The sequence below is a fragment of the Gigantopelta aegis genome, chromosome 15 (assembly GCF_016097555.1).
Source record: "Gigantopelta aegis isolate Gae_Host chromosome 15, Gae_host_genome, whole genome shotgun sequence".
In the NCBI taxonomy this organism is placed as follows: domain Eukaryota; kingdom Metazoa; phylum Mollusca; class Gastropoda; order Neomphalida; family Peltospiridae; genus Gigantopelta; species Gigantopelta aegis.
In genome coordinates this window covers 38,464,661-38,480,975 of record NC_054713.1, presented here as the reverse complement: position 1 = coordinate 38,480,975, position 16,315 = coordinate 38,464,661, and the positions used below count along the sequence as shown (strand labels likewise).

Genomic DNA, 16,315 nt, shown 5'->3' with positions numbered 1-16,315 from the left:
CTGGTATAGGCGCCTCACGTTAAACCAAATGGCCACGTCAGGAACCAACTAGGCCTCAATTTCCGGAAATTTGTCCGCACAAGTAGTCTGCTATTTGACTGTCATTATTTCATGGCAGACATCTTTGAAATGGCAACTATTTGACTGAAATTGACAGGGGAGAGCATGTAGTTTGTAAACATGTGTAACTTGACATTGAAGACTTGTTTGTGGTAATTCCGGGCCATGCAAAAGTACATTTTCCATAATTTTAAAAACGCACGTATATCTGGGAAGCAACAGTTTTATTTAACGACGCACTCAATACATTTTATTTACGGTTATATGGTTACGGACCACACAGATATATAGAGAGGAAACCAACTGTCGCCACTTCATGGGCTACTCTTTTTGATTAGCAGCAAGGGATCTTTTATATGTACCATCCCACAGACAGGATAACACATACCACGGCCTTTGATATACCAGTCTTGGTGCACTGGCTAGAACGAGAAATAGCCCACATGGGCCCACCGACGGGGATCGTTCCCAGACCGACCGCGCATCAAGCGAGCGTTTTATGACTGGGCTACATCCCACCCTGTTATGGAGACGAGGTTTAGTCTATTTTAGAGGGTATTTCTCTAATTAAACATCATGGACTATCATTTCACTCTATTATAACTTTATTCGGAACGTGTTACAGCTTTGTAGATTAACCAAACTTAAGTGTCCATTTGCAGGGGCTGAAACTAGGGTCTGCGCCTATAATTAATTATCCATTAGCAGCGATTCATATTTTATATTCACTTTCCTACAGACACAACACACATCTTTGTATACTAATCAGGAAAATACAAACCACACATACACGCACGCACGCACGCATAGACAGACAGGCAGACAGACAGACAGACACACACACACACAGACATACACATATACGCCCCCTCACGCACCCATACACACACGCGCGCGCACACGCACACACATATATATACACGCACGCACGCACACACACACACACATACATACATGCACACCCACCCACACACAAACACATATACACGCACACACACGAACACACAAACACGCACGCACAAACACACACACACGAACACGCACACAAACACACACAGAAACACAAACACAAACACGCACGCACACACGCATATACATATCACAAATAACAAGAAGATGGTCAATATATTTTACATACATTTATTACATTACTAATCAATGCATTTGTTATATACTCCACACAAAAAATGAAGCAACTTAATGGTTTTACTTTCTTCATAAATCATCTTTCCAACTGAATGTTGGCCAAGTCCTATTTTAACAAAATAAACAATACATCATATACACATGTCTGTGCCAAAAACACACCAAAATGTCAATAGCATAAAAAAAACACCGTACATCTATCTCAATATTAAAAAAATATGTATCATGTCCATCATGAATTGCTTAACTTTTTTGGGGGAGTATATATTAGCATTTCAGGTCCGTAGAGGACGGGAGGGTCAAAAGAGTGCTCACCCCTGTTTTATTTCCAACATAATCAGTTTAATTTTAACATTTTTTTTTTTTTTTTTTGGCTCCAGATGCTGAGAAAGCAAGAAACTGAATTTGTATAACATCAAAAAGATAAATTAAATTATTTTTAACGGGGGATCATGACCCCGAGACTACCTAGACACCATCCTTCTACTCGCTTTTAAACGAAAGTCCGCCCTTGCCCCCACCCTCACCCCTGTCAGATTCATTCCCACGAATCTACAGGTTCGTGTGCAGGTACTAAAACTCCTGCACACGCGCCTGATAAAGTTTTTAGGCAGTGTAAAATACTGGAGAGAAAAAAATATACATGTATTACTCTGACACCCCCCCCCCCCCCCCTTATCTTAATCTAGATACGGCCCTACATTTTGTTCTTGGATGAGCAATCGCCTGAGAATACAGCTGATTGTTAAAAATATTATAAGTTTTAGGTGTTACATTAGTCACTTGTTATCGGGCATATGCAGTTAACATAATTACTTGCCCAACATAAAAGTTCCACTTGGCACGGGCGTCGGGCTATGGGATTTGTGATCCCATGTACCATAATATAATAATTATTAATCTTACCGACTTCAGACCATTCATATTGGTGAATCAGTAGATCTGAAAACATTGTCCGTTGGCCACGTGACCTTTCATTCAAAATAGTCATTGGAATCATTGACCAATCACATTTCACCTTTTATATATTACTAGAAAGCTTAACTACTGCAGTTGGTAATAGCTGAATATAAAGTTATAAATACCAAACATGAGGTAAAATATCTTAATCACCAATGTCATGAAAGCAAAATGGCGTTAATTGAATATAAAGTTATAAATACAAAAAATAAGGTACATATTAATAACTAATATCACGAAAACAAAGTGGGATAACTCCAATCGCATGCAAACTTTTATTTGCAAAGAAAACTTTTCGTTTGAAATAGCTACTCAAAATTTATTCCTATGCATCATACACTAACTAAAACATCTAATACAACATCACATAATTTAACATTTTAAATCTATAATCTTGTTTTTATATGTTTTGTTTTTTGTTTTTTTTATTATTATTATTATTTTTTAATAGTTTTGATGGGTTTTTATGTTGTGAAAACATGATATACAATATTTTTATTCTCAGAGTATATTTATATAATAAATATCATAAAGTACTGAACTGGCTGCTTTACTATATTACTGTACAATTCTAATAAAGTGAAGAAGAATCGAAAATGCAATTGCCAAAATATAGGAAAACATCATTATCTAAAAATATAGTTCACTATCATAAAGCAGAGACAGAATATGTACCATGAAGAATATGGATTCGCATGGGCCGTTTTTAAGGGGTCGAATACCCGACACCAACCCATATTTTAGGACTGCCCTTAGCTCATATTTGGTGCCAATGTGTCCCCATCAGGATATTATATCCTGCCCCACCCCCCTTCACGAAACCCTTTGTCTGCCCCTAATTACAGTTTCTAACATTCGAAGCTCTTTATATTATAACATTTCTTTTAAAACAGTAAAATACTAATAAATAAATAAATAAATAAATAAATAAATCCACGTTTCTCAGTCGTTTGATTTAACAATCCTTTGTTTTCAATGTGTTCTGGACCTACGGGTAAATTTAACGAAATAAAATAGTAATAATATATATTATATTAAAAAAAGAAGGTATTTATATATCTGCATTTGTATAACATGTAGTAACTAGGGCTTAAACTCCCATAAAAAAGGGAAAGAAAAGACCCCTAACCCCAAGAGATCCACATCAACAACAACAAAAAAAAGACCCCCCAAAAAAACATAAGCAAAACCAACCCCCCCAAAAAACGAAACCACATTATAAAATAAAAATAACCCAAAAACCTCCCAACATTCCCCCTAATGAAACTCAACCCCCACACAGAAAAAACCCTCCCACTAAATACCCCCCAAAACTCCGTACCCCCCCCCAAAAAAAAACAAAAAAACCCAACCAAACCGCGAAAAGCTTACGAATACCCCACTCCAACACCCTTCTTATAATAAGAGTTACGATGGAAAATACGCTTCTTATTTTTCAACAAGCCATACACACAGATGTGTGCACCTTACTTAACAAAATAATTATTCCAGTCTCCCCCACCCCCAACCGTCAGATGTTTACAAGAACCGTGTTGTAAACGCCAGAACAAACAGAAGCGCTGATGACGAGTACAGTCGGTCTTTTCCGTTTGTTCCCGATCCCGACCCCGACCCCGACCCCGACGCCGATCCCGTACCGGAGTTCGGGGGCTGGTTTGTGTTTGTGTTCTGAGAGGGGGGTTTTCCAGATGGGCGTGGTGTCTGCTGGTTGGCGGGTACGTTTGTCGTACCTGTGGGGCGACCACTAGGGCAGAGTTGGGCCAGTCCAGACCGGAACAGGGGGTTCGTTCTGCACGGTTCCGGTAGAATGGTACACTCCAGTTGATTCCTCAACGTTGCCGTCTGGGCGCATGTTTGGCGGAACGCGCGCAGTTCGCAGTCTACTTGGTTCAGACGAAGACTTGAATAGAAAAATAAAACAAGAATATATGGTTAACGACACCTCAGCACATTTTAAACTATGACTATTATGTGTGTGCGTGTGTGTGTGTGTGTGTATGTCTGTGTGTGCGTGAGAGAGAGAGAGAGAGAGAGAGAGAGAGAGAGAGAGAGAGAGAGAGAGAGAGAGAGAGAGATTGAGAGAGAGAGAGAGAGAGAGTGTGTTTTATTTAACGACGCACTCAACACATTTTATTTACGGTTATATGGCGTCAGAGAGAGAGAGAGAGAGAGAGAGAGAGAGAGAGAGAGAGAGAGAGAGAGAGAGAGAGAGAAATGTTTTATTTAACGACGCACTCAACACATTTTATTTACGGTTATATGGCGTGAGAGAGAGAGAGAGAGAGAGAGAGAGAGAGAGAGAGAGAGAGAGAGAGAGAGAGAGAGAGAGAGAGAGAGAGAGAGAGTACTCTGGCGGTAAGAGAACTATACAAACATTGACAACGCTCTCTAACCGTCTGAGACCAATCTATTTAAATTCTGCGAAATCTCAGTCTACCAAACGGTAGTCAAAGATTCCCGCTCTAATACAACACCAATCCTATATTTGACGTTAAATCCCTTTACATCGATCATTTTCGAGTTCCTTGATACAAAAATATCACATATTATCAACTAATACACACACTACAGGAAGAAACTCGTCAGCAACTACATATTTAAACATATTTAACCGGAACATTATTGAAAAGGGTGCTGTCGGGTTTCTTCCTGTAGTGTGTATGTTAGTGATTAATATGTGATTATTTATTCGTTTATTTATTTTTTATTATCAAGGAATGTTTAATGTTGTATTAAAGCGGGAATCTTTGATTACCGTTTGGTAGGCAGAGATTGCGCAGAATTTATATAGTTTGGTCTCTAACGGTTAAAGACTCCAGTCAATGCACCACGACTGGCACATCAAAGGCCGTGGTATGTACTACCCTGTCTGTGGGATGGTGCATATAAAAAATCCCTTACAGCTAATTGAAAAGAGTAGCCCATGAAGTGACGACAGTGGGTTTCCTCGCTCAATATCTATGTTTGACGCCATATAACTGTACATAAAATGTGTTGAGTGCGTCGTTAAATAAAACATTTCTTTCTTTGTAACAGTTAAAGAGCGTTATACCTATTCAAATATTCGTCTATCTCTCTTACCGTCAGAGTACTCTGGCTAAGACAAATGGAGGAAGAGGGGGAGAGAGAGAGAGAGAGAGAGCGAGAGAGAGAGAGAGAGAGAGAGAGAGAGAGAGAGAGAGAGAGAGAGAGAGAGAGAGAGAGAGAGAAGAGGGAGGAAGAGGAGAGAGACATAGAGAGAGTATTATTTTTTTTCAGTAAACCCCCACCTCCCAATTCTTCGTTACTGAACCCAACCCCTCCCTAGCACCTCGCTAGGTTCGGCCCTGACGTTAATCGACCATCACCTACCCACAGAGTCGGAGGATGAACTCGGACGGTTTGACCTCGCCGCTACTGTATCTGAAGAACAACATCTGACGCAGCCCTTGGTTCGTCTGGTTACGACACGCGGAGATTTGCGGGGACGGCTGCGCAAAACACTGCACAGCACCCGTGTACGCTGGAATAATAATAATAAAAACAAACGTGGTTGGACATCATTATTTCATAATTTGTAACCGGCTTCGGTCGGTGGTGTCGTGGTTAATCCATCGGACATAAGGCTGGTAGGTACAGGGTTCGCAGCGTAAATACGCTTTTCCATTTCGTCTAAAAAAACCCCAACAACATGATGTTCAATACTGTTGACCACACAAGGTTTATTTGCATGTTTTCACGGTTTCAAGTTTATGATGTGTGCCTTATAAGTTATAACCAGTTTAGATTTGTTGGCACTGAATGCAATGTTTGGCAGTTCCAGGGGTTGCAAACAACAATTTTCCTTCAGTGGCCCTTAAGCGACCCCTGTACCCCGGCCGCAGTAAACGTTTTTGTTCCAACCCCTCTCACATCCCTGAAAGTAAGTTAGTATCCCAGTACCGACTCCATGCCTGCGTGCTTTAGTCTCAAGTGGAGATGGGCACAACCCCCCCTCCCCTGATATGTAAATGGTGAATTACCTTGTTGGTTATTACAAAGCAATTCGGCTGACTTCTCCATGGCGAGGACATCAAAGCCCATTTCGTTGAGGCTTTTCCGAGCCGCAGGGCACGGCTGCATGACTTGCTTCAAACACGTGAAAACCTGGGATCGAGCACTAGAAAGACAAAACACAATTCATAACTAAGGAGAGAGAATGTGTGTGTGTGTGTGTGTGTGAGAGAGAGAGAGAGAGAGAGAGAGAGAGAGAGAGAGAGAGAGAGAGAGAGAGAGAGAGAGAGAGAGAGAGAGAGAGAGAGACAAAGACAGATACAAAGAGAGAGACACACAGAGAGACACACAGAGAGAGACGGAGAAAGAGAAACAGGAGAGAGAGAGAGAGAGAGAGAGAGAGAGAGAGAGAGAGAGAGAGAGAGAGAGAGAGAGAGAGAGAGAGAGAGAGAGAGAGAGAGAGAGAGGTAGAGGTAGAGGTAGAGGTAGAGAAACAGACAATCTGAGAGAAACAGAAATATTGAATCAGTGTATGACTAAACGCTTGTTGCTTTAAATTGTGCTTCACAAGATCAAATTTAAAGGGACACTATCGACGCAGCCGGGAAGTATTTTAATATTATACATTAAATTAATTTTCCATTATTATATGTTATTAATATATGCATATTTATTTTAGTAATTACAAAACTGCAAAGATGGAAATACGAGTCTTTTTGTCACACCGACGAACACCTTCCTATATATATATTTTTTTTTAAATCTCTGTACTCTTCATGTACAGAATACAACTCAAAGACTTAAACAAATATCGGCCAAACGTTTTGCTTTAAATCTACCACAAAAAATAAATACGTCCTATAAATATAAATAAATATAAACATCTGTCTTGTGCCACCCCCGCCACTAGAGATTTTACCCCAGACAACCGCAACCCCACCCACCCCACTGTCTATGCTATAAGTTATATCTCCACCCCTACCCCTCATCTGTTACCGGACAAACGTCTTTTTTAAAAACTTCACTTTATATAAATTACAAACTAAACCACCAGTCATCTAAGAATTGCGAGAACGATCGATTCGTTCGCGTGTCGATCACGCAAATCTAATTGTGCGTCATTCGCGCATTAAATTTAGGACATCATTCACATGGGCATAATGGGTTATGCAAAAAAAGGAAATGAATTACCAGAATCCATTTTTTTTTTTTGCGAGACCCATAAGTTGGTTATACTTAAATATAAGGAAGGAAGGGAATGTTTTATTTAACGACGCAGTCAACACATTTTATTTACGGTTATACGGCGTCAGACATATGGTTAAGGACCACACTGATATTGAAGGAGGAAACCCGCTGTCGCCACTACATGGGTTACTCTTTTCGATTAGCAGCAAGGGATCTTTTATATGCCCCATCCCACAGACAGGATAGCACATACCACGGCCTTTGATATACCAGTCGTGGTGGACTGGCTGAAACGAAAATAGCCCAGTGGATCCACCGACGGGGATCGATCCTAAACCGACCGCGCATCAAGCGAACGCTTTACTACTGGGCTACTGGCTGGAACGAAAAATAGCCCAGTGGATCCACCAACGGGGATCGATCCTAAACCGACCACGCATCAAGCAAGCGAGCGCTTTACTACTGAGCTACGTCCCGCCCATAGATTTAAAGAGGCAATGTCTGTGTACATACTTGCAGAACTGCGCGGAGGCTTGCTGGGTAAGCCCAATGAACGTGAACTTGTCGCGTATCATCGTCGTGTTCAAGACTTGCTGTGGGTCCACTCTGGCCGACACGAAACACTGCTCGGCACTCTGGATGGCAGCTCGTGCACATGCTGCAAGAGAAGAAACCCGACATTGGATGACGTTATTTGAAGACATCTAAAAGTTAGTCAAAATTTGTTTTGTTTAACTGGAGCACATTGATTCATTAGTCATCGGCTACTGGATCTCAAACATTTGTCAATTTTGACTCGTAGTCATCAAAGGAAACCCGTTACATTTTCCCTAATGCAGCAAGGGATCTTTTATGCACCACCTCACAGACAGGATAGCGCATACCACAGCCTTTGCTATACCAGTCGTGGTGCACTGGCTGGAACGAAAAATAGCCCAATGGGCCCGCCGATGGGGATCGATCCCAAACCGAACGCGCATCAAGCGAGCGCTTTACCACTGGATGCGTCCCGCCCCCAACTGTATTTATTAATCATCGGCTATTGGATGCCAAACATTTGGTAATTTTGACATATAGTCTTAGAGAGAAAGGAATTGTTTTATTTAACGACGCACTCAACACATTTTATTTACGGTTATATGGCGTCAGACATATGGTTAAGGACCGCACAGAAATTGAGAGAGGAAACCCGCTGTCGCCACTTCATGGGCTACTCTTTTCGATTAGCAACAAGGCATCTTTTATATGCATCTTAGAGAGAAAACCCGCTACATTTTTCCATTAGTAGCAATGGATATATTATATGCACCATCATACAGAGAGGATGGCTCACCCCACGGCCTTTGATAAACCAAATTTACTCACGTAATGGGCCCGAGGTATACCAAATTGATTTTCATTCACTAAATTAACCGAGGTATGCCGAATGGGTTTTTACTCACGTAATCGACAGAGGTATACCTAATGGGGTTTTTTTCACTCACGTAATCTACCGAGGTTTGCCGAATGTTTTTTTTAATATTATTTTTCAACTCACGTTCCGTGCACATGTTCTCGAGCATTCCGGCAAGTTGTCTTCCGCTAGTTCCGATCATCTCCATCTCCTGGGCCGAACACGACTTGTTCCGAAATCCAAACGCAAACTTGAGGACGCAGGGCACAATAGAATCAATCTGCTGAGGACTGCCATAAACAAATAATTAAATTTCAATTTACACTACACCGTACACATACACATGTCCGTACCTTAAACATGTATATATATATATATATATATATATATATATATATATATATATATATATATATATATATATATATATATATATATGTGTGTGTGTGTGTGTGTGTGTGTGTGTGTGTGTGTGTGTGTGTGTGTGTGTGTATACATATACATATACATATACACATATACACATATACACATACATACGTTCCTTCCTTCCTCGCACCCACCCACCTTCAGCGTTCGATCCATTTATCCATAACCCATTCAAAATCCATCCATCCACCCACACATAACCATTTTCCCATCTATCCATCCGTCCGTCCATCCGATCATCCATCCGTCCGATCATTCTTCCATTTGTCCTTCCGTCCATTCATCAATCTGTCTGTCTATCCAACCATACACCCACACATCCATCCAACTACACACCCATTAATTCATTCAATAATCCTTCCACCCACTGATTCATTCACTAATCCATGAATCCATCCACTAATCCATCCATCCAGTCACTAATCCATCCATCCTACCAGTTTTAAATTAAAGACAAGGGAAAAAAACCCAAACACCCTCCCATACCCACCACCACCACCACCACCACCACCACCACCACCACCACCACCACCACAACAACAACAACAACAATACAACAACATCATCATCACCACAACCACCACCACGATCACCAACACTTGCGTAGCCAGGATTTTAAATGGGGAGGGGGACCCACTTTTTTTTGGGGGGGGGGGGGAGGGGACCCACACTATGTATGTATATATGATTTTTTTTTAACAAATCTAATACAGTAAAAAGAAAAGAAAAAAGGTTTGATTAACGGGAGGGGGGTGCATGGCCCCAGTGCCCCCCCCCCCACACCTTCGCTACGCCACTGACCACCAACAAAACAAACCAAAGAATAGTTAAAACTCACGGGCAGACTTTCTGTCTGTACGAGGCGACGGACTCGCCCGCCGGAAGACTGCCCGTCACGTTTTGGGTGATGAGGAAGAGCACCCCCTGGAAGTTGAGCCCGACATTTTCGAAGCACCGCGAACTGAGGTTCTTGTCGAAGTCCTGCATACACTGCCTTGCCGGCGGCTGTTGTTGCGATAGGATCACGGTGATGGCGCCCAACACGACTGAAACTGGAGGAAGGTTTGTTTTAAAGGTGCAATCTCGCCTCACATCATAATTTTTATTATTATTTAAATAAATAAATAAAATTGATATTTGACACCTTTATTTAAAAGGCGGGACGTAGCTCAGTGGTACAGCGCTCGCCTTATGCGCGATCGATCTAGGATCAATTCCCGTCTGTGGGCCCATTGGGCTATTTCTCGTTCCATCCAGTGCTCCACAACTGGTGTAACAAAGGCCGTGGTATGTGATATCCTGTCTGTGGGATGGTGCATATAAAAGATCCCTTGCTGCTAATCGAAAGAGAGTAGCCCATGAAGTGGCGACAGCGGGTGTCCTCTCTTTATATCTGTGTGGTCCTTAACCATATGTCTGATGCCATATATCCGTAAATAAAATGTGTCCAGTGCGTCGTTAAATAAAACATTTCCTTACTTCCTGTATTTAATCTCGGCTCATCATTCAGTAAAAGAAAGAAATGTTTTATTTAACGACGCACTCAACACATTTTATTTACGGTTATATGGCGTCAGACATATGGTTAAGGACCACACAGATTTTGAGAGGAAACCCGCTGTCGCCACTACATGGGCTACTCTTTCCGATTAGCAGCAAGGGATCTTTTATTTGTGCTTCCCACAGGCAGCATAGAACAAACCATGGCCTTGGTTGAACCAGTTATGGATCACTGGTCGGTGCAAGTAGTTTACACCTACCCATTGAACCTTGCGGAGCACTCACCCAGGGTTTGGAGTCGGTATCTGGATTAAAAATCCTATGCCTCGACTGGGATCCGAACCCAGTACCTACCAGCCGGTAGACCGATGGACTAACCACGATGCCACCGAGGCCGGTCATCATTCAGTAAACAACAAAAAACTTGTTTTTGTTTAACGACACCACTAGAATACATGGATTAATTAATTATCGGCTATTGGATGTCAAATATGTGGTAACTCTGAGACATAGAGTCTTAAAGAGGAAACCCGCTACATTTCTCCATTAGTAGCAAGAGATCTTTTATATGCATTATGCAACAGAAAAAATAGCACACACTAAGGCTTTTGATATACCATTCGTGTTGCACTAGCAACAACGAGAAATAGCCCAATGGCCCACCAACCGGAATCGATCCTAGACCGACCGCGCATCAGGCAAGCACTTTTCCACTGAACTACGGCAACGAGATAAAGGCCTTATTAGTCTTCTACCGTAGTTTTCCTCTCCGTCCTTCTGTCTGTATGTATGTCTGTCTATCTGTCTGTCCGTCTGTCTGTCTATCTGTCCGTCCGTCTGTCTGACCCACATATAGTTTTTTTTTGCAATGCCTCGAGATATTGAGCTGAAATGTGTGTAGCTCTACAGATCAAGTTTGACTTTTATGGCGATTTACCATTTTGTTCACAGAGTTATGTCCCTTGAACATAGGATATACGACTTTTTCACAATGCATAGAAATGTTATCTGAAATTTTGTGTATAGCTTTATCATGTACTGTTACAGATCAAGTTTGACTTTAATGGGGATTTAGTCATTCTTCTTATTATTGTTGTAATATAAGTATATATCTATATCATTCATATTGCGTAGAATCATTTGTCATAACTTGACTGTACAGTAGTAATATCAAGGCCCCATCCCTGACATTACATATTTGTTTCTGGGGTAATAAACTTGATAAATACATTAAAAAAAATTAAAGTTATAGTTTGTTTTGTTTAACGACACTTCTAGAGTGCACTGATCTATTACTCATTGGCTATTTGATGTCAGGCAGTTTTTCATTGTGACATATAGTCGTAAAGGAAACCCGCTACATTTGTTCCATTAACATCAAGGAGTCTTTTATATGCTCTTTCCCACAGACAGGATAACACTTACCACAGCTTTTGATATACCTGTCGTGGGGCACTAGTTAAACCTTGTTAACGAAAAGTTAAAGTTTGTTTTGTTTAACGACACCACTAGAGCACGTTTATTTATTAATCATCAGCTATTGGATATCAAACGTTTGGTAATTTTGATATCATAGTCTTAGGGAGAAAAACCGTTACATATTTCAGTTAGTAGCAAGGGATCTTTTATATGCACCATCCCACAGACAGGATAGCATATACCATAACTTTTGATATGCCAATCGTGGAGCACTGGTTAAACCTTCTTAACGACTACAGTTACACATTAAACGTATTTTTGGGTGTTTAGGATAGCAGTGTCCACTGGCGGAGCACGGTGTGTGTATATGTGTATGTGGAGGGGTGGAGGTAGAGTGAGGTGGGGGTGGGGTGGGGTGGGGTGGGGTGGGGGTGGGGGTGGTGGGTCATGGGGTCCCAGTGTAGGCCGGCCCCAAATATAAATTCTGGCTATGCCAATGGCAGTGTCTGTAGATTCGGTGCGTTACTGGTCGTTCTTACGTTCCAAGTATAACATGTATTAGCTAAATTTACAATATATATATCAGAAATATATTTTGTTTATCATGTAACTAACATATTTATAATATGTACCAGAACTGTATTTTTTTTAACGTGTAACTTGCAATAATGGCTTTTATATATTTATACATGTATGTATATATTTGGGGTGCTTTCTGTGGAAATGGACGTTTTCGACTTCTTGTCATCTGTGGCAACCTCAACGCTGTTGCATACCGCGACCAGTCGCCAGGTGCAAGCCCAGGAACTTGTGCCCTTCATGGCAGCTCATGGTCCAGGCCTGATCTTTCAGCATGACAACGCCAGACCCCACACGGCCATCTTGACAAAGGATTACCCGAGGAACGCGGGCATCGATGCCATGGGTTGGCCTTCTTCAAGGTTGCCCGACCTGAATCCCATCGAGCGCGTCTGGAATGTGCTGGGAAGAGGACTGCACACTCCCAGGAACCGTCCACAGACTTTGCAGGAACTTGGTTCCTCATTAGTGGAACAATGGCGCCGTATCCCTAATGCAGTCTTTACATGCATCAGGCAGTCAATGAGGAGGTGTTGCCTTGCAGTTGTGGGTACTCATGGAGGGCATATGCGCTTCTGAACCTGTGATTTCATCAGACGACCCTACTTGTGAATTACCATTTTGACTGTTTGTGGTTTTAACGAATGCTGTGGGCGCATCGAACTGATTTGTGACTGAACATTTATTCCTATTCTTTCTTTGGACGTCATACAATAAAAAATACCTTATTTAACACGTTCTTCTGTCATATTTGCTAATTAGCCAAGATGAAACATGATATATATATGTGTGTGTGTGTCCCCACTTTTTGGCACCTTCCTACGCCCGTGATTTATAATGTTTTAACCATAACAACATATGTTAAACCCACGGGTTGAACAGCCCTCACACACTCTGCGGAACCGCCTCTGGTGAAATCAATTAGCAATCTATTACTGTCACGAGTTTCCACTAATTTCGTAAATTAAATCAAGTTTTCTGCCCGAGGCGAAGGGTTTGTTGAGCACGACTTCGGGATAGCTGGTGTCATTCGATGAGAAATCGCACCTAGACATCCGCGTTTTAAGCACAACCGATACTGTTGTCGACGATAGCTTTTTTTTTTTCAGGGACGGACCTAGCGTGGGGTGCAGGGGGTGGATGGGGTGCGGAGAACGAAATTTCCAGTTTAAACGTATACTTGAGAAAAACCTTTATTTACTTAACCCTAGGTTAAAAATTTTAAAATTAATTAATTTATTTTTCTCTTCCCAGTTATTTTAGGCTAGCATAGCTTTGTTTTTCTAATTAGACAAAACTTGCCGAGTTGGAGGTGTCTCTGTGTGCGTTTGTGTGCGTTTGTGTGTGTGTGTGTGTGTGTGTATGTGTGTATGTGTTTGTGTGGCTTATGGAGGGTTTATTTTGTCGTACACCTTTTTGTAGCTAGAGTAAACTCTCTATATATTTATTTATTTATTTATTCGTTTCGTTTCTTTTCGTTTTATATTATTTAATTTAATTTCAATTCAATTCATTTTATATCATTTCATATCATTTCATATAATTTGATTTCAATTCATTTCAATTCAAATTATTTCATATCATTTCATATAATATGATTTCAATTCATTTCAATTCAAATTATTTTATATCATTTCATATAATTTAATTTCAATTCATTTCAATTCAAATTATTTGACATCATTTCATATAATTTGATTTCAATTCATTTCAATTCAAATTATTTTATATCATTTCATATAATTTGATTTCAATTCATTTCAATTCAAATTATTTTATATCATTTCATATAATTTGATTTCAATTCATTTCAATTCAAATTATTTTATATCATTTCATATCATTCATATCATTTAATTTCAATTCATTTCAATTCAAATTATTTTATATCATTTTATATCATTTCATATCATTTGATTTTATTTGTTTCTTATTTTTGCAGCACATGCCAAAATCATGTTAGGCTAGTTATGGTTTCCTAAATTTAAAAGAAAATGAAAATTAAATGTACAAAGACCGTTACATTTTGATAAAATGAATTTAGAATTACTTTTAAATGTATATTTTTACAGCTTAAATTTTTTTAGAAAAAAAGATGCTTTAAATAGTTGTAGTAAGGACAGTGATAGTTTCATCTGTTACGAAACAAAATAGGACATAAAATAGTACATTTAAATATTTTGTTTATATTAATTGCTGTTTTAATATGTAACACTGTTATTTACACATTTTAAATAAACATTACTTCATGCTACAAATATTCCTAAACTTCAGTTATAATATCTTACTTTTTTTTAAGGAAACAAAACATTCATATTGCAGGATTTTGTTTAACCACGTTCGAATAAACATTTTGACTGTCTGTCTTCTAAACATACCATGGCGTGTTGTAATGTTTTTCATATTCATAAACGTGATACAAACGTTTTAAAACTAATATTGTGTTCTTTTTCTATTATGAAAGAAAGCCATTCTGTTTCAAAATAATTGAAATTAAAATGATCTATTTATTTTAATTTTATTTTCACTAAACAAAACAATCACCTTCAAAATCACAAACAACAAACTATTGTATGGTGTGTTATAGTGGTTCATATTAAAAATCAATGCTACCGTGTGCTACAAATATTCCTAATTTTAAAATATATGTCTAGAAAATGACATTCAAATCTCACAATAGTTTGCTGCAGTTGTTTACATATTGGAAAAAATAAAAACAAGCATTTTCTTGTTGACTATTTTATTGAAATGCCATTTTTTTTCTTTTAGTAAAATGATTACGGTTGTTTACATACTCAAAATGAACATATTTTTGTTTACTGTCAGTTTACGAATGAACTAAGGGCTTTTTCTTAGTGAGTATTGTAATGAAATGCCACTATAAAGGTGTTTTATTATAAATTTCTTTAGTAAAATTCATACGTACCCGTAAGAATAAATAAAGACCCCATCGTCGGTCCTACAGTATGATACTGTTTACGAGGCGACCCGCCTTTACAAAGTATCTGATCACGTGACGTGCATGACAGAATCAGGCGGAAGTTGACGAGCCAAAGCTCATGACGAGCAGTGATTGATTATAGACTAATAATATTAACCACACCAACACGGGGTGATTAAAGTCGGTTACAGTTGCAAGGATACTCTTGACAAGTATTTATAGATCGATAGTCATTTTCGTTATCTCTCGTTTTAAAACCCCCTAAAACAACCCAGGTTGGACAGTGCAGGAGCAGAAGGAGTATTGTTTGAATGTTAAGTCCTCTGTTTTGATATAGATCACAAAGTCTTGTGTTTTAAAACTGAGGTATAACCCTCTCCAACTTACACACTGATATACGCTGTAGGGCCGGCGTGCTTGAACTTTAGATGAATATCGGCACAGAAAGAAAGAAAAAAGAAAGACACCCCCCAACCCCCCCCCCCCCCCCCCCAAAAAAAAAACAAAAAACAAAAAAACAACCAGGAGAAAGGATTGTATATATAGATGGACGATTTTGTAAAGGTGTATGTGTCGGAGGGAGCATGTGTGTGTGTGTCGGGGGAGGGGGGGGGGGGGGTTAGCAAAATTAAAAAAAGCAATTTGTTTGTGTCACGGCAAATGAGTATTTATAGACGCGCCTTCAGAGCAATTTAGTGTTGTATATTGTGGATGATGAATTAAAAAAA

The 16,315-nt window shown here is 39.7% G+C and overlaps 1 protein-coding gene across 1 annotated transcript; it reads right to left on the bottom strand.

Moving 5' to 3' along the window:
- Positions 1-1,184: 1,184 nt before the first annotated feature.
- Positions 1,185-15,696, bottom strand: LOC121390641. Its single transcript, XM_041522504.1, has 7 exons — positions 15,573-15,696; positions 9,987-10,200; positions 8,864-9,009; positions 7,840-7,984; positions 6,168-6,304; positions 5,518-5,668; positions 1,185-4,066 (listed from the first exon to the last, which is right to left on the bottom strand). Exons 1-7 carry the CDS (start codon positions 15,595-15,597, stop codon positions 3,685-3,687), a joined length of 1,200 nt encoding a protein of 399 aa, XP_041378438.1. The 5' UTR covers positions 15,598-15,696; the 3' UTR covers positions 1,185-3,684.
- Between the last annotated feature and the right edge of the window lie 619 nt (positions 15,697-16,315).